The 24,209-nt window shown below is 56.3% G+C and overlaps 1 protein-coding gene across 1 annotated transcript in view; it reads left to right on the top strand.

Moving 5' to 3' along the window:
• The window catches only part of LOC140389164 (uncharacterized), a 119,168-nt gene that overhangs the window by 86,362 nt on the left and 8,597 nt on the right, over window positions 1-24,209 (top strand). Inside the window, exons 8-12 of the mRNA XM_072473325.1 lie at window positions 9,940-10,407; window positions 10,498-10,593; window positions 10,687-10,920; window positions 14,385-14,407; window positions 14,505-14,620. Coding sequence (XP_072329426.1) covers window positions 9,940-10,407; window positions 10,498-10,593; window positions 10,687-10,920; window positions 14,385-14,407; window positions 14,505-14,620 — 937 coding nt within the window. The remainder of the gene's footprint in view (window positions 1-9,939; window positions 10,408-10,497; window positions 10,594-10,686; window positions 10,921-14,384; window positions 14,408-14,504; window positions 14,621-24,209) is intronic.

The following is a 24,209-nucleotide window of genomic DNA, read 5'->3' as shown; positions in this document are numbered from 1 at the left end:
GACAGACTGATAGCTGCCCGCTTCACTGACTAGATGGGCGTGGGAATCGGGTAGTATGGCCACAGACCGCACACCATGGCAACAGCCGACCACCCACACCCCCCACCCATCCACCCACCCAGCACCCTCACCCCCCTCCCCAACCCCACCCACCCCACCCGCATGCACACCCCCCCCATTGCCGATCCACCTGCGGCACAACGGGCCGGGCTCACACAGTTGCGGGTGGACGCGTGTCTATTGCAGGCCATGGAGGATGATGACAACCCGTCCTGCGGTGAGCTCCTGGCTCTACATCGTTGGACTATGTCTGACCCATGGCCACAGTACCACCATCCACCCGGACCATCCCTGCATGCGGCTGTGACACTGCAGCGCACGGTCCCGTCCTCTGCCCGGGGGATGTTGATGGCGGCCCAGGGGGAAGGGGGCAGACTCACCTGGGGCTGAGGTAAGACCACCCCTCACACACACACTTGCACTCAACGTACATGACACCCCCGCACGCTTTGGACAGAGCACAAAGGCAGCTTCTGTAGGTGTAACATTGACTTTAATAACCAAACGAGTTCATGCACGTGCCCTAGCCCCTAAAACTCATCTGTGTCCTTCACCCGTGCCAACTTACTCAGTGTCTAATTGTTTGGCCTTACGGGCCCTTTGACTACGTCTACGTGGTTCCCCAGACGGTACAGCAGAACTGGAGGTGGACTCCTGTGATTCCTGCCCTCTGACACTGGATCCCTTTGGCGGCCGTTTCCTGGGGCGTCCTGGCCTAGATGGGCCAGGCTGCGGCCCGGGCGACTGGGATGGCGAGCCGCCAGACTGTCCTGCCCGTTGCCCACCCGATGCACCTGGGACGGAAGGGAGGGAGTCCGAAGTGTCGCGGTGTACCGGGACCTCCCCTACAGGGGGAGCCGGGACGGACCACACCACCTCCTCCTCCCTCGGGGTGCCCGATGGCCCCCAGGCCTCTACATGGGTGGGGAACGCGAACGGACTGGCCATCCGACGCCCCCCCGACATCTGGCGCTGCCAGTCCTGGAGGCCCCTGCTGGTATCGACAGGGGTCTGCAGGTTTGCAGCCATGGAGCCCAGGGGGTTGGCAAACCCTGTCTGTGACAGTGCGACGCCGGCTCGCACATGGCCACTGGCGCCGATGCCCTCAGCGATGGCCCGCAGAGACTGGGCCATGGCCTGCTGAGACTGGGCCATGGCCTGCTGAGACTGGGCCATGGCCTGCAGAGACTGGGCTATGGCGTTGAGCGCCTCTGCCATCTGGCGTTGGCACTGGCTCATGGCCTCCTGTGAGAGGGCAGCCATTTCCTGGGCCACAGACGCTGCCTGCACGGAAAGCTCCAGGCCTCGCAAACTGTTCCCCATGTCTGACACCGTCGCACCCATTGCCTCCACCGCGGACGCCATCCGTGCGGTGTCAGCTTGGGTGGCACGCATGACCGGCACCACTCCAAGCTCCTGGACGCGGGTGGACTCGTCCACCTGCGACTGCAGCCGCCGCAAGCCGCCCGTCACCCTCTTCGCTCGTCTCCGGGTCGGTGGTTGCATCGGATCTATGTGTGGGTGTGGTAACTCCAGGAACCCGGGATCCATCTGGGCGGCAGATGTTCGCTTGGGCTGGGCTGCCCTCCAACCGCCCGGCCCCTCTGCTGCTCCTACCTCCACCTGCTGTACCGGGACGGCTGTGTTGTGCGCACCAGTGAATGTACCAGGCGCCTAATCACTAAAGTGCCCAACCGAGGTGAGTGTTTCTGCGATGGTGGAGGGTGTTGGTGACAGCAGTGGCTTTGTGTCGTGCTCTTCGTCCCACTCTGAGTCCATGGCACTTTGGGGTGGGGGTTCGTCTCCACCCATCCACTCTGAGTCACTGTCCGGTATTTCGTCTTCCTGGGTAGTGGTGTCCTGGGTAGGGGTGTCTTGGGCAGTGCTGTCCCGGGTAGTGGTGTCCCGGGTAGTGGTGTCCCGGGTAGGGGTGTCCTGGGTAGTGGTGTCCTGGGTAGTGGTGTCCTGGGTAGTAGTGTCCTGGCTCGGATATGACGGGGGCGTGTGGCTGCCCCCCTCGTCGCTGGGTGGTCGCTCCCGCACGTGACGGGGTGTCTTCTCCCTGTTGCTCCAGGTCTCTCCGTCTCCCGTGGTGTGCGAGGGGCATTCTGCGGGCGTCGCATGCTGGAGGGTCCGGGTCTCTCCGTCTCCCGTGGCCTCCGAGGGGCATCCTGCAGGGGTCGCATGCTGGAGGGCCCGGGTCTCTCCGTCTCCCGTGGCCTCCGAGGGGCATCCTCCGGGCGTCGCATGCTGGAGGGTCCGGGTCTCTCCGTCTCCCGTGGCCTCCGAGGGGCATCCTGCGGGCGGTCTGCATCTGCGGGGATGGGTGCCTGGACGTTTGGTCCTGCGATACACAATGAAGCATGCATGGTTAGACATCAGGCAGTGATCAGGTGATACGGGGGAGGGGGATATAGGGGAGGGGGGATATGGGGACGGGCTGTCGGTGGCTCACTTGCTACTACGCCCCCGACCTCTGCATCAGCAACCTCCCGGTCGTCAGGTCCGCCAGCCAGTTCCAGGGCCCTTTCCTCGTGTTCAGTCAGTGGCCTCTCATCAGCGGGGCCTCCACCAGTCCTCACATGCTCCCTATTGTTGTGGGGGGGGGCGGTGTGGCAGGGGTAAAAGGCAACAGTGTTAGGCAGGTATATGAAGGCACGCCACCGGTTGCGCGTGCATTGCAGAGGTTAAGGTTAGGGCTGGATTCACTTGGGGATATGGGGGAGGGGGGATATGGGGGATAAGGGGGAGGGGGGGATGTGGGGGATATGAGGGAGGGGGGATATGGGGGAGGGGGGATATAGGGGAGGGGGGATGGGGGATATGGGGGAGGGGGGATATGGGGGAGGGGGGATATGGGGGATATGGAGGAGGGGGGATTATGGGGGATATGGGGAGGGGGGATTATGAGGGATATGGGGGAGGGGGGATATGGGGAGGGGGGATATGGGGGAGGGGGGATATGGGGGAAGGAGGATATGGGGGAGGGGGATATGGGGAGGGGGATATGGGGGAGGGGGGATATGGGGGATATGGGGAGGGGGGATTATGGGGGATATGGGGAGGGGGGATATGGGGGGGATTATGGGGGATATGGGGGAGGGGGAATATGGGGGAGGGGGATATGGGGGATATGGGGGAGGGGGGATATGGGGGAGGGGGGATATGGGGATTTGGGGGAGGGGGATATGGGGAGGGGGGATATGGGGGAGGGGGGATATGGGGGATATGGGGGATATGGGGGAGGGGGGATATGGGGGACATGGGGAGGGGGAATATGGGGGAGGGGGATATGGGGAGGGGGGATATGGGGGATGGGGGATATGGGGGAGGGGGGATATGGGGAGGGTTTGATATGGGGATATGGGGAGGGGGGATATGGGAGGGGGGGATATGGGGGATATGGGGGAGGGGGATATGGGGGAGGGGGAATATGGGGAAGGTGGGATATGGGGAGGGGAGATATGGGGGAGGGGGGATATGGGGGAGGGGGGATTATGGGGATATGGGGGAGGGGGGATATGGGGGATATGGGGAGGGGGGATTATGGGGGATATGGGGGAGGGGGTATATGGGGGAGGGGGCATATGGGGGAGGGGGGATATGGGGGACGGGGGATATGGGGAGGGGGATATGGGGGAGGGGGATATGGGGGAGGGGGGATATGGGGAGGGGGGATATGGGGAGGGGGATATCGGGGAGGGGGGATATGGGGGAGGGGGATATGGGGGAGGGGGATATGGGGGAGGGGGGATATGGGGGATATGGGGGAGGGGGGATATGGGGGATATGGGGGAGGGGGGGAAATGGGGGAGGGGGGATATGGGGGAGGGGGGATATGGGGAGGGGGATATGGGGAGGGGGATATGGGGGAGGGGGGATATGGGGGATATGGGGGAGGGGGGATATGGGGGAGGGGGGATATGGGGGAAGGGGGGATATGGGGGAGGGCGGGATATGGGGGAGGGGGGGATATGGGGAGGCTCACCCTGCCTGCTCTGACGATATCGTTCACCTTCTTGTGGCACTGGGTGCCTGTCCGTGGTGTCAGGGCCGCAGCGGTGACGGCCTCTGCCACTTCCCTCCACAGACGCCGGCTGTGGCGTGGGGCAACTCTGCGGCCGTGCCCGGGATACAGGGCGTCCCTCCTCTGCTCCACCGCGTCCAGGAGCGCCTCCACATCGCGTGACTCGAACCTCGGGGCTGAGCGGCGGCCAGCCATCCAGTCGGGTGTTGCGGTCGGGTGTTCCGGTCGGGTGGGGGGGAACAGCGCGGCCTTATGAGCCGTCACGCCGTGCAGCGCGTATGACGCTGCACGGCGTGAACCACTGCGCAAGCGCGGATCCCGTTACGTCGCTGCTAGCCCATTTCGGGCTGGAGACTTTCGACCCATTTTTCCGACGTGACGCAAGTCGGATTTGCGCCGTTTTTTGCGCCAAACGGCGGACTTTCCGCCGATAACGGAGCATTTCGCCCCAGATTCTTATCATCTTATCAGAAAATAATAATACTAATCGCTTATTGTCACAAGTAGGCTACAATGAAGTGACTGTGAAAAGCCCCTAGTCGCCACATTCTGGTGCCTGTTCGTGGAGGCTGGAACGGGAATTGAACCCGTGCTGCTGGTCTGGTTCTGCATTACAAGCCACTGTCTTAGCCCACCGTGCTAAACCAGCCCCGGCACACTGCCCGTGATTCTCCGTTCCGGAGGCAAAGTGTTCCCACCAGCAGAGAATTGCTGCTGGTAACCGCTGGTGACAGGAACGGGGCCCAGACTGTGAGGGCTGGATTCTCTGATTCTGGGGCAATGTCCCCACGACGGCATTTTGCGCCAGCAAAAAGGGCGTAAAATGGCCGCCGATTCCCCGTGTTGCTGGGGGCTAGCATGAACGCAGCGTAGAGCACCCGGCTCTAGCTGCCGATACCGCCGGAGAATTGCCGGATCCGTGGCCGCGCATGCGCGTGGCGGCAGCCTGCAGCGGCCTCGCCGTGCTACATGGCCGAGGCCGCTCGCGGACCCGGCCCGCGAAATAGTGCCCCCCCACTTTCGCCGGCTTGCATGCCCCGGACCATCCCCCCACAGTGGTCCCAGACCCTCATAAAGTCCCCCCCTGCCCGTGGATCAGCTCTCCCCTGTCTGTGGCGGAGCTGGACTGAGTCTGTAGCCGCCACGCCGAGTTCCCGACGGATGAGACCACGCGTGACCGTCGCCTTCGGGAACTTGGCCGGTCGGGGGCAGAGCATCGGGGGGTGGGCCTCAGGCAATGTCCTGAGGCCATCGATACGTGGCGGGCGGACTCGGAGAGTACGCTTTGGCGGGGGCGGAGCAATGAGAAAGCGATACCGCCGCTGATTTGGTCGGGAACTGTGATTCTCCGGCCGAACGTGATTTCGGCGTCCGGAGAATCCAGCCCTGAGTCTCTCTCCTTTAACAGGGGCCAGTGTCAGGGGCAGGTCCTCTGGGGAGCTCCATTGGGGGCATTCAGGAAAGAGGGCACACATAATTACCCAGAAATGTAAGGGTCCAGTGAGAGGGTGGAATTGAAGGAAATCAGTATCAGTAAGATAATGGTGCTGGGAAATGAATGGAGTTAAAGGCTGACAAATCTCCGTCCCAGATTATTAAAGGAAGTGGCTCTGGAAATGTTGGACACATTGGTGACCATCTCCAAAATTCTATAGACCCTGGAGCAGTTCCTGCAGATGGAGGGTGGCAAATATAACCCCACTGATTAAAAAGGGAGGGAGCGAAAAAAGGGAGAATTACAGTTAGTCTGACACCTGGGGCGAAATTCTCCCGAAACGGCGCGATGTCCGCCGACTGGCGCCCAAAACGGCGCCAATCAGACGGGCATCGCGCCGCCCCAAAGGTGCGGATTCTCCTTATCTTTGGGGGCCGAGCCCCAACATTGAGGGGCTAGGCCGGCGCCAGAGGAATTTCCGCCCGCCAGCTGGCGGAAACGGCCTTTGTTACCCCGCCAGCTGGCGCCTAAATGACATCTCGGGGCGGCGTATGCGCGGGAGCGTCAGCGGCCGCTGACAGTTTCCCACGCATGCGCAGTGGAGGGAGTCTCTTCCACCTCCGCCATGGTGGAGACCGTGGCGGAGGCGGAAGGGAAAGAGTGCCCCCACGGCACAGGCCCGCCCGCGGATCGGTGGGCCCCGATCGCGGGCCAGGCCACCGTGGGGGCAAATCGCCCCGCACCCCCCCCAGGACCCCGGAGCCCGCCCACGCCGCCTTGTCCCGCCGTTCAAAAGGTGGTTTAATCCACGCCGGCGGGACAGGCAATTTATCGGCGGGACTTCGGCCCATCTGGGCCAGAGACTCGAGCGGGGGTGCCCGCCAACCGGCGCGGCCCGCTTCCCGCCCCCGCCGAATATCCGGTGCCGGAGACTTCGGCAACTGGCGGGGCGGGATTCACGGCAGCCCCCGGTGATTCTCCAACCCGGCGGGGGGTCGGAGAATGACGCCCCAGGAGTGGGGAAGATTCTCGAGTCAATTATAAAAGATGTAATAACATAAGATTTGGAAAGCATTAACAGGATTGGACAAAGCCAACATAGGCTTATGAAGGGCTTCAATAATCCACTGGAGTGTTTTCAGGATGTAACTAGTAGAACAGATAAGGGAGAACCAGTCGATGTGGTATATTTGGATTTTCAGAAGGATTTTGATTTGGTCCTTCACAAGAGGTTAGTTGGCAAAAATTAAAGCACATGGGATTGTGGGAATGTACGTGGATCAGGAATTGGTGACAGACAGGAAACAGAGTGGGAATCAATGGATCTTTTTCCGAGTGGCAGGCAGTGACTAGTGAGGTACCACAGGGGTCAGTGTTTGGGCCCCAGCTGTTCACGATATATAAACACAACCTGGATGAGGGAACCAAATGTAACATTTCCAAGTTTATGGATGACACAAAACTGGGTGGAACTGTGAGTTGTGAGGAGGATGCAAGAAGGCTTCAAGGTGATCGAAACAAGTTGAGTGAGTGGACAAACACATGGCAGATGCAGGATAACGTGGCTAAATGTGAAGTTATTCACTGCGGTGTGAAAAACAGAAAGGAAGAGGATTATTTAAATGGTGATGTATTGGGAAGTGTGGATGTACAAAGGGATCTGGGTCCTTGTACACCAGCCAATCAAAGTGGAGCGGCAGCTGCAGCAAGCAATTAGGAAGGTGAATGGTTTGTTAGCCTTCATTGTGAGAGGATTGGAGTTCAGAAGTAGGGATGTGTCACTGCAGTTATACAGGGCCTTGGTGAGACCACACCTGGAGTATTGTGAGCAGTTTTGGTCTCCCTGCCTGAGAAAGGATTTACTTGTCACAGAGGGAGTGCAGCGGAGATTCACTCGGCTAATACTGGGGTTGGGGGGACAGTGCAATGAGGAGAGAATGATTCGACGGGGCCTGTGTTCACTCGGGTTTAGAAGGATGAGAGGAGATCTGATTGAAACGTATAAAATTCTAACAGGGCTGGACAGACTAGATTCAGGGAGGATGTTTTCCCTGGTTGGGGAATCTCGAACCAGGGGACACAGTCTCAGGATACGGGGAAGACTATTCAGGACTGAAATTAGGAAATATTTCTTCATTCAAAGGGTTGTGAACCTGTGGAATTCTTGACCACAGGAGGTTACCACAAGTCACTGAATATATTCAAGAAAGAGACAGATAATTTTTACATTTCAATGGCATCAAGGGGTTTGGGGGGAAAGCGGGAATGTGGGATTGAGATAGAGGATCAGACACAATCATATTGAATGGTGGAGCAGGCTCGAAGGGCCGAATGGCCTACTCCTCCTTTTTGATATGTTTCCATGTTTATGTGTGGGGTTTGGCGGAGGGGGGGGGTCCCCTGTGCTTGTGGGGGGCGGGGTTGCCCCTGTGCTTGTGGGGGTCGGGTTGCCCCTGTGCTTGTGGGGGAGGGGGTTCCCCTTATCCGTGGGGGGTGGGGCTGTATTATTTTAACACAGATCAGGGCGCCCCGATCTCGGTGGAGCCGGCGTTGCCGGATCTATCAGGCCCCGCCCTGCCAGCGTGAGGGTGAAAACCACGGCCATAGATTTTCTGAGCTCAGAGTGCCAGAGAATCTGGAGAGAAAACTCAGCTGTGCAGCTGGAGAGCTACACAACGGCTTTCTCTCTCTAACCAGCTCTCTGTGCACAGAGAGCAAAATCCCACCCACTGTGTCAAAGAGCAGCACGGAGTTACTTCCTTATGGATTGTGAAAAAGGGTCAGGAATGACCAGGATGCTGAAGAGAATGGAGATTCTCGTCATTCCAAAAAGTCCCATCTGGTCAGTGTGTGAAATAGTCCCTCCGAATCAAACTGCCTCTGCCCGGCTTCACACACCGATCCCTGTTTGGGCAGAGATGTGAAAGTGAGTGTCTGCCTCCTCAAAACCAGACCGTTCCCGATTGGCAGCTTTGATTGGCAGCCTGCCCTGGAGAAGGAAAACTCTGATTTGAAACTCCAGCCATGGGTCAAATAGTAAAGTCTTCATTGGCTGACAGTGCGGAAGGAGACAGACAAGACCAATGGTCTGGATGTAGAAAGAGCTGCTGAGGCCCTCCAGCTTGTTCAGTATCGAGGGAAAGGACAAGTGTAAAGTTAAAAGCTGCAGCCTTTCAGCTGCTACACTGTGACACACATTACACCAGTGCAGCAATAGCTGCCTCAGAGCAGAGAGCGGCTCTGTACAAACCTCACCCACTTCAATATACTCACTGTGCAGCTTGTTCAACAAATCAACTCAACCAACACCCGCAGCATCAGCACGGTAGCATTGTGGATACCACAATTGCTTCACAGCTCCAGGGTCCCAGGTTCGATTCCGGCTTGGGTCACAGTCTGTGCGGAGTCTGCACATCCTCCCCGTGTGTGCTTGGGTTTCCTCCGGGTGCTCCGGTTTCCTCCCACAATCCAAAGATGTGCAGGTTAGGTGGATTGGCCATGATAAATTGCCCTTAGTGTCCAAAATTGCCCTTAGTGTTTGGTGGGGTTACTGGGTTATGGGGATAGGGTGGAGGTGTTAACCTTGGGTAGGGTGCTCTTTCCAAGAGCCGGTGCAGACTCGATGGGCCGAATGGCCTCCTTCTGCACTGTAAATTCTATGATCTATGATCAGTATGAAAAGCCCTGAGGGCTGGGGGAGGAGTCAGCCAGCACCAGAGACATTTCAGACTCGCTTTTAAATCAAATATTATTCTTGGAAAAATTTCAGACAACCTTGTAATTCTCCAAAGCTGATTTTTATCAAAAAATCTTCATTTTCACAGTGATATAACTTTCAGTCAAAATTCATAACAAATAAATACCAAACATCCAACTTGAGTTGGAGTCAGGCTGGGTTTACGTAAAGGGACAGGTCAGGAGGAGCTGGACAATATGTTTCAGTTTGTGTTTCCCACAAAGTAAAACACAACTTGACCATCCGTGCCTGGGGCTGCTTTGAGACAGAAGTATATGAAGGAGAGCAGCAGGCTGCCAGTCACTCACAGGACACAATCCCCACCTCCTCCCATCCTCTCTCCACCCACCCCCACCACCAACAGACCTTCAATCCCATCGCCTGGGTTCAACTATTCCCTGTTGCTCCCTCTAATCCTGTTTATTCTTGATTCTGCTCCGGGTTTTGTCTCCAGCTCTCAAAGTGGGCAGGACCGAGAGCAGCAAATAACAATAATTCCTTGATGTGGAGATGCCGGCGTTGGACTGGGGTGGGCACAGTAAGAAGTCTAACACCAGGTTAAAGTCCAACAGGTTTGTTTCGAATTGCTCGCTGTCGGAGCACTGCTCCTTCCTCAGGTGAATTCCTTGAGTATTGCAGTGAACATCATGAGGGAATTACTGAACTGAATATGTTCAGTAGTGGAGCAGGAACATTGAAACTGAAAGTGGTTTGAATCAGGAAGTGCTGAGTGTGAACATGGCTTCCAGAGAGCAGGAAGAAAGTTTGTCCGAGGATTTAATTTGTTCCATTTGTCTTGATTTCTTCACTGATCCGGTTTCACTGGAGTGTGGACACAACTTCTGCCGCTCCTGTATCACCCAGTGTTGGGAAAAGAAGGAGATAAACTCCTGCCCGGAATGTAGACAGGAGTTTCCAGAAAGAAACCTCAGGGCCAATCGGATCTTAGTGAATCTGGCTGAGAAAGCTCGAAAATTAAAGCTGAATGGGAAAGAGAAGGAAAGTAAACTTCACTGTGAGGAACATCAGGAAGAACTGAAGCTGTTTTGTGAAACTGACAAGAAATTGATCTGTCTGATTTGCAGAGATTCACGGGAACACAGAGAACACCGCTTCATCCCGATTAAAGAGGCTGTTGAAATCTACAAGGTAAAAGGGAACAGATTTGATCCCCTGATTGTCTGATCACATTTTCAGGATCTAACACTTTTATTTTCTGATTTTCTCTCCCAATCCCAGGATGGGGTGAAATCTTCCTTCGATTCTCTCACAGAGAAGAAATCGACGGTTCTCGAAATGGAGCAGCAGCAGAAACAGAAGATTTCCCAAATTAGGGTAAAGTCTCCCTGTGCTGAGCTTCCAAATTTAATTCATTGTTTTGTTGTTTATATCACAGAAACATATTATTTTTAATGTTTCTTCTTATAGAAACAGTCGGTCAGTCTGCAGAGCCACATCACATCCGAGTTCACTAAAATGCACCAGATTCTCACTGAGAAAGAGCAGCGTTTCATCCGAGATCTCAGGGAAGAAGAGGAAAAAATTCTAAAACCAATGGAGGAAAATCTTTGTGAAATTCAGGAGAATTTAAATTCTATTCAGGAGAAACTCTCAAAGTTGGAAAACCAGTTGGAACAAAAAGACGGAGTGAGATTTCTGAAGGTGAGGGATTATATTTCAGTTTAGTTCAGTGAAAGTTCACAGTCACAACATGATCCACACGAGCCTCCTCCCATCCTACTTCATTTCCCTGTCAATATATCCTTCTGTTCCTTTCTCCCTCATGTGTTTATCCAGCTCCTCCTTAAATGTAGCCCTGGCTTTCCCTGGCTGGGTGGAATTTAATGCTGTTCCCCCCAGGGTACATTTAGTCAGGGTGTGGGGTGAGTGGAAGGGGACATGGGGAATGACACTGTGTGGAGTTTCTGTTGTCTTTCCATCTCTACACAGATTAAGTCCGTGGTGGTAAGTCTTGTGGAACAGCCTTCCTGTAACCAATTCAGCCCCTTCACAGGGCAATGAATGTTCTCATCCTGCTGTCACTGGTATTTCCTCAGCAATGAGCAGGGGTCTCACAATACGGGAAGCCTGAAAATCAAACCCTGTTGGGGTTACTGGTGGGATTCTGGAAGGGGATGGGGGGAGAGGTGGTGGGATTGAGGCTGTAGCGGGAATGCCCTTGTTCAGTTGCACTGTGTACCTGATTGAGGGACTGTAAGAGGTTCACGCTCCCGTTTCCTCTGACTGATGGTTCTCGACTCGAGGATTTTATAAAGAACAAAATTACACAGACACGGGGATTGGCTCAACCACAAACTTGTTGTTTAGTGAAAACACTCCCAACACCCGAATACAAAGAGCTGTAAATAGTGTAAATAACATCACACAGCATTTAATTGGTTTTCCAATTTAAATCCCTCCCCAATTTAACCTCGGCTTCCACATAAACACACAAATCACCACAACTTATTAAAAAGCCTCTCCTGAAAAACCACAGACAAAACCCCACATTTCAGCCCAAACATTCCTCAATTCAAACCCAAATCCCCCCCGGGTTTGGATGTTACACTGAAGTTATTTTAAAACCTCAGCCCCAATCCCCCTCGGATTTGGCTGATAAATTACAATTCCACACCCGGCTGCTCCTTCTGGTGTGAATTAAGACCAAAAGAGCATAAGACATAGGAGTGGAAGTAAGGCCATTCGGCCCATCGAGTCCACTCCACCATTCAATCATGGCTGATTTCAACTCCATTTACCCGCTCTCTCTCCATAGCCCTTAATTCCTCGAGAAATCAAGAATTTATCAACTTCAGTCTTAAAGACACTCAACGTCCCGGCCTCCACCGCCCTCTGTGGCAATGAATTCCACAGTCCCACCACTCTCTGGCTAAAGAAACTTCTCCTCATCTCTGTTCTAAAGTGACTCCCTTTTATTCTAAGGCTGTGCCCCCGGGTCCTAGTCTCCCCTGCTAATGGAAACAACTTCCCTACGTCCACCCTATCTAAGCCATTCATTATCTTGTAAGTTTCTATTAGATCTCCCCTCAACCTCCTAAACTCCAATGAATATAATCCCAGGATCCTCAGACGTTCATCGTATGTTAGGCCTACCATTCCTGGGATCATCCGTGTGAATTTCCGCTGGGCCCCCTCCAGTGCCAGTATGTCCTTCCTGAGGTGTGGGGCCCAAGATTGCTCACAGTATTCTAAATGGGGCCTATTTAATGCTTTATAAAGCTTTTATATTCCAAGCCTGCTTTTATATTCCAAGCCTCTTGAGATGAATGACAACATTGCATTTGCTTTCTTAATTACGGACTCAACCTGCAAGTTTACCTTTAGAGAATCCTGGACTAGGACTCCCAAGTCCCTTTGCACTTCAGCATAATGAATTTTGTCACGGTTTAGAAAATAGTCCATGCCTCTATTCTTTTTCCAAAGTGCAAGACCTCGCACTTGCCCACGTTGAATTTTATCAGCCATTTCTTGGACCACTCTCCTAAACTGTCGAAATCTTTTTGCAGCCTCCCCACCTCCTCCATACTACCTGCCCCTCCACCTATCTTTGTATCATCGGCAAACTTAGCCAGAATGCCCCCAGTCCCGTCATCTAGATCGTTAATATATAAAGAGAACAGCTGTGGCCCCAACACTGAACCCTGCGGGACACCACTCGTCACCGGTTGCCATTCTGAAAAAAAAACTTTTATCCCAACTCTCTGCCTTCTGCCTGACAGCCAATCGTCAATCCATGTTAGTACCTTGCCTCGAATACCATGGGCCCTCATTTTACTCAGCAGTCTCCCGTGAGGCACCTTATCAAAGGCCTTTTGGAAGTCCAGATAGATAACATCCATTGGCTCTCCTTGGTCTAACCTATTTGTTATCTCTTCAAAGAACTCTAACAGGTTTGTCAGGCACGACCTCCCCTTACTAAATCCATGCTGACTGGTCCTAAACCGACCTGGGAGCCAGGTTGACCGTTCTTGACCCACCTTCTTGACTGCAGTGCCAGACCCTTGGATCTTGTCCTTTTAATGATGATTCTTATCGGAATATCACAAACACATTTCCTGAGCCATCCTGCTGGAGGGTCAGTGCTCAGCACCTTTCAATCTCTTTACACAGTCATTTTCAATCCCAGGGTCGCGGCGTTCCCGATCACGGGAAGTGGGATCCTCATAAAATCCAACCCATGGGATTTAAACTGAATTGGAAAAGCAGCAGTTAATGATGTTGGAATCAGGTTTAAACTGGCTTCACAGACTCATTAATGAGACTAATTAACTTCCTGCCGCTAATCCGGTGCATTGACGGAGATGTACGAGGCAAGTTTTTTACACAGAGGGTAGTGGGTGCCTGGAACTCGCTGCCGGAGGAGGTGGTGGAAGCAGGGACGATAGAGTCATTTATGGGGCACCTTGACAAATACATGAATAGGATGGGAACAGGGGATACGGACCCCGGAAGTGTAGAAGATTTTAGTTTCGACGGACAGCATGGTCGGCACGGGCTTGGAGGGCCGAAGGGTCTGTTCCTGTGCTGTACATTTCTTTATTCTTCCCGACTTTGACTTAATCCCGGGAGGTTTTCCTGCCATCGACAGACTGAGCCGTGTCCTCTCGTGTGATTCCCTGTGTCCGGACACCATGCTCGCTGCTGTGACAGACTGGAGTAAATTCCACCCCGTGTGACAGTGAGTTCCACATTCCCATCACTCTCTCGGCAAAGAAGTTTCTCCTGAACTCCCGATTGGATTTATTTGTAACTATATTATGTTTCTATCCCTATTTCTGGATTCTCTACAAGTGTAAACATCTTCACTGAATCTATCAAACCTGACCCCTTTCATCATTTGAAAGATCTCTATCAGGTCTTCTCTTTTCTACAGGAAAGTTGATCAATCTTTGCTGTGAGTTGAAGCCTCTCAGTTGCTGTCAATCTTTTTGATACTTTCTCCTGTGCTTCAATATCCTTTGTGTAACATCCTCTTTCTATTCCATGTCTGCAGCAATGGGAATTGACAATTCCCAGCAGCTTGTAACAATGTGAGGGTCATTTCTGCTTTCTGGATATAGACAGTCCGTCTCCGTCAACTCAGATTTGTGTTTTGTTTATTTCAGGAGGAAGCATCTGGGAAGAGGAGGTAGGACATGAACTTTACTGAAACTCAGGGCAAGTTGGTAAAATTACTCAGCAAAGTGTTTGTGGTCAATTTATAATCAACTCTTTAATATTTACAGGATTAGCGATGAGGGTAAAAAGCTGTCGCTAGCAGATGGTGTCCTGTCCATCGGAAAATTCAACAGCCCTTTCCCGTTCCCAGTGTGGAGAGGAATGCTGGATGTCATTAACCCTGGTAAAACTCAGATAAGTTCCTCTGTCCTGATTTATATCTTATATTTGAATCATTATCCATATAAATATCAAAGACACCAGGCGGGATTCTCCGGTCCGCCAGCCCCCTTTTCCTGGGCAGCGGCCCTCACCGGCAGCGGGATTCTCCGTCTCCGCCACCTGCCAATGGGATTGCCCATTGTGGCCACCCCACACCGCCGGGAAACCCGTGGGCGTGGGGGCGCTGCCGGCGCAACGGAGAATCCGTCGGCAGAGAGAATGTTTGAGAGCTTTGTTATAAAGAAATGAGGATAAAAATGGTCCTGATTGGAATTAAAGTCTGATTCATGCACCTAATCCACTTTCTAAACATCATTCTCAGCTTGGTCAGCTGAAACTGTCGGCTCCCTAAACATCACCAATACAGGAACTCTCAGATGAAGCTCTGTCTCCAGAACCCATCCATACTTTACAAACTTCAGCAAGTGAAAACTCCGCCATTCCCAGCTGAACCTTTCCTCCCCGGAAATCCCGGAGTGATCGTATTTAACCGCGTGTTTCCCGCCGCTCGCAGTGCCGAGAAACACATGTCGATAAAACGCCCCCCACGTTGGGTAAGGTGCCTGTGGGGAACACGGGGCCGAGGCCGCTCATCGCCCCGTTTTGTGCAGTGAGGAGCTCCGCTCGCCCGAACTCCTCAGTGCAGCGAGAGATCGGGACGCCATTTTAAAATGATATCCCGATCTCCCAGGCCACCGATGCCACCCCGACACCCCCCCCTCCCAAGCACCAACTCACTTTGGGAGGGTCCCCAGCTCCCCCCGCAACACACACGCTGGACACCCCCAGCCCGATCACCAGCACACAGAAAATGGCAGCCTGGCACATTGGCAGTGACAGCCTGGCAGTGCCCTTGTCAGCTAGCAGTGTGATGCGACCATCAATTCACTCAAAGACACGAGGAGAAGTAAACCGTGGTTTTAATCAGCTTAGAACAGTGCCTGCCTGCGACTGGAACAATAGTGGAAACCGCCTGCAGGTCAGCTGCTCTTTATACTTCCTTTCAAGGGGAGGAGCCATGGGCAGAGCCCGTACATGCCCCAACATATCCCCCTGTGGGTGAAGCCACACAATGGCCCATAGGTGGAGCCCACAGGGTTAACAACATAACACAACAGCAGAACATGATACAAATGCACTGGTGAATTATTAGCACTATACATTCCCCACACAGGGCCACCTGGGTGCCTGTGTGCTTTGTTTGGGGTGAGCTCTGCTATTCCCCTGCTTCCCCTTCGGTGGGGCTGAGCTTCTGATGAGTGAACTGAGGAGCGGCAGCACCTGGTGTGTCACTGATTGAGCTTGGCCACGCCCATCCCGGTGATGGCTCAGCCGGGGTCTGAGGCTTTCCAGAGGGGCGGCCTGGGTGGCTCCCAAATGACCAGAGGCTCTGTGAACATTTCCAGGACATAGTGAGCAGTCAGCAGAGTGAGCAGCCAGGGGCCTGTGAGTAGCACCAAAGGGGTGTGTTTAAAACCCAGACTGCAGCAATGGGGGTCTGAGCCAGGCCACCCCGATCCCGAGGGGGACACCCCGAGTGCACAGACCTGTCACCAAGTCGCTCCCCGTTACTCCCCCCGGCCCAGGCAGCCCCCCCAGCAAGTCCCACAATTATTGAGGCTTTTTGAGGGGTTTTTCCCCTCTCTCTGCCCCTCAGCAGCCATGGAGCCCAGTCCCCGTTTGTAAATACTTGCACTAATTCACACCCGCGTGACGTCTGCCTGAGAGGGGCGGAGCATCGTGGAAGGGCGGAGCATATTGTGTCCAATCCGCTGATTAGATTTAAATCTATGTAAATGAGGGTGTTACTTGGGCCCGCTGTAGGGCACAAACTTTGATTTCACCGCCAGGGAGGGACTGGAGCCTGGCGTCGGAATCAGTGCCGGGCACAAACCTCGATTTGTGCATTACGCCCGATTCTCCGCCCGATCGCGCTTCCGGTGCCGTGAAGCGGAGAATCCGCATTATTTGTTTCCACGGAGCAGAACGGAAATATCTCGGTGTTGAGATCTTCATCTAAATTTGAGGAGAGATTAGTTTATTTTGATGATGTCACACACACCCCACAGTTTTACACACACACACACAGTTACACACACACACAGTTACACACACACACACACACACACAGTTACACACACACAGTTACAGACACACACACACACAGTTACACACACACACACACACACACACACAGTTACACACACACAGTTACAGACACACACACACACACAGTTACACACACACAGAGTTACACACACAGTTAGACACACACACAGTTACACACAAAGTTACACACACAGTTACACACACAGGCACACAGTTACACACGCACACCAACACACACACAGTCACACACACACAGTTACACACACACAGTTACACAAACACACAGTTACGCACACACAAACACAGTTTCATGCACAGTTACACACACAGTTACACACACACAGTTACACACACCCACACACACAGTTACACACACGCACACAGTTACACACACACACACAGTTACACACACACATACACACAGTTACACACACAGTTACACGCACACAGTTACACGCACAGTTATACACATACACAGTTACACACACACACCCACACAGTTACACACACACACACAGTTATACACACACACACAGTTACACACACACACACACAGTTACACACACACAGTTTCACACACACAGTTACACACACACACACATACACACACAGTTACACACAAACATACACAGTTACACACACACATACACAGTAACACACACACACAGTTACACGCACACACACAGTTACACACACACAGTTACACACACACACACAGTTACACACTCACATGTACACACACACAGTTACACACACACAGTTACACACACGCACACATAGTCTCTCCCCGATCCCCAGTGACTCTCCCCCGATCCCCAGTAAGTCTTTCCCCCGAACCCGTGAGTCTCTCCCCCGATCCCCAGTGAGTCTCTACCCCCGAACCCCAGTGAGTCGCCCCCGATCCCCAGTGACTCTCCCCCTGATCCCCAGTGAGTCTCCCCCCCGAGCCCCAGTGAGTCTCTCCCCCCGATCCCCAGTGAGTCTCTCCCCCGATCCCCAGTGACTCTCGCCCTGATCCCCAGTGAGTCTCCCCCGATCCCCAGTGACTCTCCCCCGATCACCAGAGAGTCTCTCCCCGATCCCCAGTGAGCCTCTCCCCCCGATCCCCAGTGAGTCTCTGCCCGATCCCCAGTGAGTCTCCCCCCCGATCCCCAGTGAGTCTATCCCCCGATCCCCAGTGAGTCTCTCCCCAATCCGCAGTGAGTCTCTCCCGCCCGATCTCCAGTGAGTCTCTCCCCGATCTCCAGTGAGTCTCTCCCCCCGATCCCAAGTGAGTCTCTCCCCCGATACCCAGTGAGTCTCTCCACCGATCGCCAGTGACTCTCGCCCTGATCGCCAGTGAGTCTCCCCCGATCCCCAGTGACTCTCCCCCGATCACCAGTGAGTCTCTCCCCGACCCCCAGTGAGCCTCTCCCCCCGATCCCCAGTGAGTCTCTGCCCGATCCCCAGTGAGTCTCCCCCCGATCCCCAGTCTATCCCCCGATCCACAGTGAGTCTCTCCCCAATCCGCAGTGAGTCGCTCCCCCCGATCTCCAGTGAGTCTTTCCCCGATCTCCAGTGAGTCTCTCCCCCCGATCCCCAGTGAGTCTCTCCCCCGATACCCAGTGAGTCTCTCCCCCGATCTCCAGTGAGTCTCTCCCCCCGATCCCCAGTGAGTCTCCCCTGATCCCCAGTGAGTCTCTCCCCCGATCCCCAGTGAGACTCTCCCCAATCCCCAGTGAGTCTCCCCCGATCCCCAGTGTGTCACCCCCCCCGATCCCCAGTGAGACTCCCCGTTCACCAGTGACTCTCCCCCTGATCCCCAGTGAGTCTCCCCCGATCCCCAGTGACTCTCCCCCGATCCCCAGTATCTCTCCCCCGATTCCCAGTGAGTCTCTCCCCCCGATCCCCAGTGAGTCTCCTCCCGATCCCCAGTGAGTCTCCCCCTGATCCCCAGTGAGTCTCTCCCCGATCCCCAGTAAGTCTCCCCCGATCCCTACTGAGTCTCTCCCCCGATCCCCAGTGAGTCCCCCCCAATCCCCAGTGAGTTTCTCCCCGATTCCCAGTGAGTCTCTCCCCCCGATCCCCAGTGAGTCTCTCACCCTGATCCCCAGTGAGTCTCTCCCCCGATCCCCAGTGAGTCTCTCCCCCCGATCCCCAGTGAGTCTCCCCCCGATCCCGAGTGAGTTTCTCCCCCCGAAACGCAGTGAGTCTCTCCCCGCCGAAACCCAGTGAGTCTCTCCCCCATGATCCCCAGTGAGTCTCCCCCCACGAAACCCAGTGAGACTCTCTCTCCGAAACCCAGTGAGTCTCTCTCCCCGATCCCCAGTGAGTCTCTCCCCCCCGATCCCCAGTGAGTCTCTCCCCGCCGAAACCCAGTGAGTCTCTCCCCCATGATCCCCAGTGAGTCTCCCCCCACGAAACCCAGTGAGACTCTCTCTCCGAAACCCAGTGAGTCTCTCCCCGATCCCCAGTGAGTCTCTCCCCCCCGATCCCCAGTGAGCCTCTCCCCCCGATCCCCAGTGAGCCTCTCCCCCCGAGCCTCAGTGAGTCTCTACCCCCGATCCCGTGAGTCTCCACCGATCCCCAGTGAGTCTCCCCCGATCCCCAGTGAGTCTCCCTCCCGATCACAAGTGAGCCTCTCCCCCGATCCCCAGTGAGTCTCTCCCCCCGAAACCCAGTAAGTCTCTCCCCCCGATCCCCAGTGAAGCTCCTCCCCGATCCCCAGTGAGTCTCTCCCCCCCGATCCCCAGTGAGTCTCTCCCCCCCGATCCCCAGTGAGTCTCACCCCCCGATCCCCAGTGACTCGCCCCCTGATCCCCACTCTCTCCCCGATCCCCAGTGAGTCTCCCCCCGATCCCCAGTGAGTCTCTGCCCGATCCCCAGTGAGTCTCCCCCCCCGCTCCCCAGTGAGTCTATCCCCCTATCCCCAGTGAGTTTCTCCCCAATACGCAGTGAGTCTCTCCCTCATCGATCTCCAGTGAGTCTCTCCCCAATCCCCAGTGAGTCTCTCCACCGATCCCCAGTGGGCCTCTCCCCGATCACCAGTGAGTCTCTCCCCGATCCCCAGTGAGCCTCTCCCCCCGATCCCCAGTGAGTCTCTGCCCGATCCCCAGTGAGTCTCCCCCCTGATCCCCAGTGAGTCTCTCCCCAATCCGCAGTGAGTCTCCCCCCCCCCCCCGATCTCCAGTGAGTCTCTCCCCGCGATCCCAAGTGAGTCTCTCCCCCGATACCCAGTGAGTCTCTCCACCGATCGCCAGTGACTCTCGCCCTGATCGCCAGTCAGTCTCCCCCGATCCCCAGTGACTCTCCCCCGATCACCAGTGAGTCTCTCCCCGATCCCCAGTGAGCCTCTCCCCCCGATCCCCAGTGAGTCTCTCCCCGATCCCCAGTGAGCCTCTCCCCCCGATCCCCAGTGAGTCTCTGCCCGATCCCCAGTGAGTCTCCCCCCCGATCCCCAGTCTATCCCCCGATCCACAGTGAGTCTCTCCCCAATCCGCAGTGAGTCGCTCCCCCCGATCTCCAGTGAGTCTCTCCCCGATCTCCAGTGAGTCTCTCCCCCCGATCCCCAGTGAGTCTCTCCCCCGATACCCAGTGAGTCTCTCCCCCGATCTCCAGTCTCTCCCCCCGATCCCCAGTGAGTCTCCCCTGATCCCCAGTGAGTCTCTCCCCCGATCCCCAGTGAGACTCTCCCCAATCCCCAGTGAGTCTCCCCCGATCCCCAGTGTGTCACTCCCCCCGATCCCCAGTGAGACTCCCCGTTCCCCAGTGACTCTCCCCCTGATCCCCAGTGAGCCTCCCCCGATCCGCAGTGACTCTCCCCCGATCCCCAGTGTCTCTCCCCCGATTCCCAGTGAGTCTCTCTTCCCGATCCCCAGTGAGTCTCTCCCCCCGATCCCCAGTGAGTCTCCTCCCGATCCCCAGTGAGTCTCCCCCTGATCCCCAGTGAGTCTCTCCCCGATCCCCAGTAAGTCTCCCCCGATCCCCAGTGAGTCCGCCCCAATCCCCAGTGAGGTTCTCCCCGATTCCCAGTGACTCTCTCCCCCCGATCCCCAGTGAGTCTCTCACCCTGATCCCCAGTGAGTCTCTCCCCCGATCCCCAGTGAGTCTCTCCCCCCGATCCCCAGTGAGTCTCCCCCCGATCCCGAGTGAGTTTCTCCCCCCGAAACGCAGTGAGTCTCTCCCCGCCGAAACCCAGTGATTCTCTCCCCCATGATCCCCAGTGAGTCTCCCCCCACGAAACCCAGTGAGACTCTCTCTCCGAAACCCAGTGAGTCTCTCTCCGCGATCCCCAGTGAGTCTCTCCCCCCCCGATCCCCAGTGAGTCTCTCCCCGCCGAAACCCAGTGAGTCTCTCCCCCATGATCCCCAGTGAGTCTCCCCCCACGAAACCCAGTGAGATTCTCTCTCCGAAACCCAGTGAGTCTCTCTCCCCGATCCCCAGTAAGTCTCTCCCCCCCGATCCCCAGTGAGTCTCTCCCCCCGATCCCCAGTGAGTCTCTCCCCCCGATCCTCAGTGAGTCTCTCCCCCCGATCCCGTGAGTCTCCACCGATCCCCAGTGAGTCTCCCCCGATCCCCAGTGAGTCTCTCCCCCTGAAACCCAGTAAGTCTCTCCCCCCGATCCCCAGTGAGTCTCCTCCCCGATCCCCAGTGAGTCTCTCCCCCCCGATCCCCAGTGAGTCTCTCCCCCCCGATCCCCAATGAGTCTCACCCCCCCCGATCCCCAGTGACTCTCCCCCTGATCCCCACTCTCTCCCCGATCCCCAGTGAGTTTCTCCCCGATCTCCAGTGAGTCTCTGCCCGATCCCCAGTGAGTCTCTCCCCCCGATCCCCAGTGAGTCTCTCCCCCGATACCCAGTGAGTCTCTCCCCCGATCTCCAGTGAGTCTCTCCCCCCGATCCCCAGTGAGTCTCCCCTGATCCCCAGTGAGTCTCTCCCCCGATCCCCAGTGAGACTCTCCCCAATCCCCAGTGAGTCTCCCCCGATCCCCAGTGTGTCACTCCCCCCGATCCCCAGTGAGACTCCCCGTTCACCAGTGACTCTCCCCCTGATCCCCAGTGAGTCTCCCCCGATCCCCAGTATCTCTCCCCCGATTCCCAGTGAGTCTCTTCCCCCCGATCCCCAGTGAGTCTCCTCCCGATCCCCAGTGAGTCTCCCCCTGATCCCCAGTGAGTCTCTCCCCGATCCCCAGTAAGTCTCCCCCGATCCCTACTGAGTCTCTCCCCCGATCCCCAGTGAGTCCCCCCCAATCCCCAGTGAGTTTCTCCCCGATTCCCAGTGAGTCTCTCCCCCCGATCCCCAGTGAGTCTCTCACCCTGATCCCCAGTGAGTCTCTCCCCCGATCCCCAGTGAGTCTCTCCCCCCGATCCCCAGTGAGTCTCCCCCCGATCCCGAATGAGTCTCTCCCTCCCGATCCCCAGTGAGTCTCTCCCCGCCGAAACCCAGTGAGTCTCTCCCCATGATCCCCAGTGAGTCTCCCCCCACGAAACCCAGTGAGACTCTCTCTCCGAAACCCAGTGAGTCTCTCTCCCCGATCCCCAGTGAGTCTCTCCCCCCCGATCCCCAGTGAGTCTCTCCCCCCGATCCCCAGTGAGTCTCTCCCCCCGATCCTCAGTGAGTCTCTCCCCCCGATCCCGTGAGTCTCCCCCGATCCCCAGTGAGTCTCCCTCCCGATCACAAGTGAGCCTCTCCCCCGATCCCCAGTGGGTCTCTCCCCCCGAAACCCAGTAAGTCTCTCCCCCCGATCCCCAGTGAAGCTCCTCCCCGATCCCCAGTGAGTCTCCCCCCCGATCTCCAGTGAGTCTCTCCCCCCGATCCCAAGTGAGTCTCTCCCCCGATACCCAGTGAGTCTCTCCACCGATCGCCAGTGACTCTCGCCCTGATCGCCAGTCAGTCTCCCCCGATCCCCAGTGACTCTCCCCCGATCACCAGTGAGTCTCTCCCCGATCCCCAGTGAGTCTCTCCCCGATCCCCAGTGAGCCTCTCCCCCCGATCCCCAGTGAGTCTCTGCCCGATCCCCAGTGAGTCTCCCCCCCGATCCCCAGTCTATCCCCCGATCCGCAGTGAGTCTCTCCCCTGATCCCCAGTGAGTCTCTCCCCCGATCCCCAGTGAGTCTCTCCCCCCGATCCCCAGTGAGTCTCCCCCCGATCCCGAGTGAGTTTCTCCCCCCGAAACGCAGTGAGTCTCTCCCCGCCGAAACCCAGTGAGTCTCTCCCCCATGATCCCCAGTGAGTCTCCCCCCACGAAACCCAGTGAGACTCTCTCTCCGAAACCCAGTGAGTCTCTCTCCCCGATCCCCAGTGAGTCTCTCCCCCCCGATCCCCAGTGAGTCTCTCCCCCCGATCCCCAGTGAGTCTCTCCCCCCGATCCTCAGTGAGTCTCTCCCCCCGATCCCGTGAGTCTCCACCGATCCCCAGTGAGTCTCCACCGATCCCCAGTGAGTCTATCCCCCGATCCCCAGTGAGTCTCCCCCCAATACGCAGTGAGTCTCTCCCCCATCGATCTCCAGTGAGTCTCTCCCCGATCCCCAGTGAGTCTCTCCACCGATCCCCAGTGGGCCTCTCCCCGATCACCAGTGAGTCTCTCCTCGATCCCCAGTGAGTCTCTCCCCAATCCGCAGTGAGTCTCTCCCCCCCGATCTCCAGTGAGTCTGTCCCCCCGATCCCCAGTGAGTCTCTCCACCGATCGCCAGTGACTCTCGCCCTGATCGCCAGTCAGTCTCCCCCGATCCCCAGTGACTCTCCCCCGATCACCAGTGAGTCTCTCCCCGATCCCCAGTGAGCCTCTCCCCCCGATCCCCAGTGAGTCTCTGCCCGATCCCCAGTGAATCTCCCCCCCGATCCCCAGTCTATCCCCCGATCCGCAGTGAGTCGCTCCCCCCGATCTCCAGTGAGTCTCTCCCCGATCTCCAGTGAGTCTCTCCCCCCGATCCCCAGTGAGTCTCTCCCCCGATACCCAGGGAGTCTCTCCCCCGATCTCCAGTCTCTCCCCCCGATGCTCAGTGAGTCTCCCCGATCCCCAGTGAGTCTCTCCCCCGATCCCCAGTGAGACTCTCCCCAATCCCCAGTGAGTCTCCCCCGATCCGCAGTGTGTCACTCCCCCCGATCCCCAGTGAGACTCCCCGTTCCCCAGTGACTCTCCCCCTGATCCCCAGTGAGCCTCCCCCGATCCGCAGTGACTCTCCCCCGATCCCCAGTGTCTCTCCCCCGATTCCCAGTGAGTCTCTCTTCCCGATCCCCAGTGAGTCTCTCCCCCCGATCCCCAGTGAGTCTCCTCCCGATCCCCAGTGAGTCTCCCCCTGATCCCCAGTGAGTCTCTCCCCGATCCCCAGTAAGTCTCCCCCGATCCCTACTGAGTCTCTCCCCCGATCCCCAGTGAGTCCCCCCCAATCCCCAGTGAGGTTCTCCCCGATTCTCAGTGACTCTCTCCCCCCGATCCCCAGTGAGTCTCTCACCCTGATCCC

The sequence above is a fragment of the Scyliorhinus torazame genome, chromosome 14, assembly GCF_047496885.1.
Source record: "Scyliorhinus torazame isolate Kashiwa2021f chromosome 14, sScyTor2.1, whole genome shotgun sequence".
Lineage (NCBI taxonomy): Eukaryota > Metazoa > Chordata > Chondrichthyes > Carcharhiniformes > Scyliorhinidae > Scyliorhinus > Scyliorhinus torazame.
Note: the sequence above shows the minus strand (reverse complement) of the source record. Positions and strands in the feature narration are given on the sequence as shown.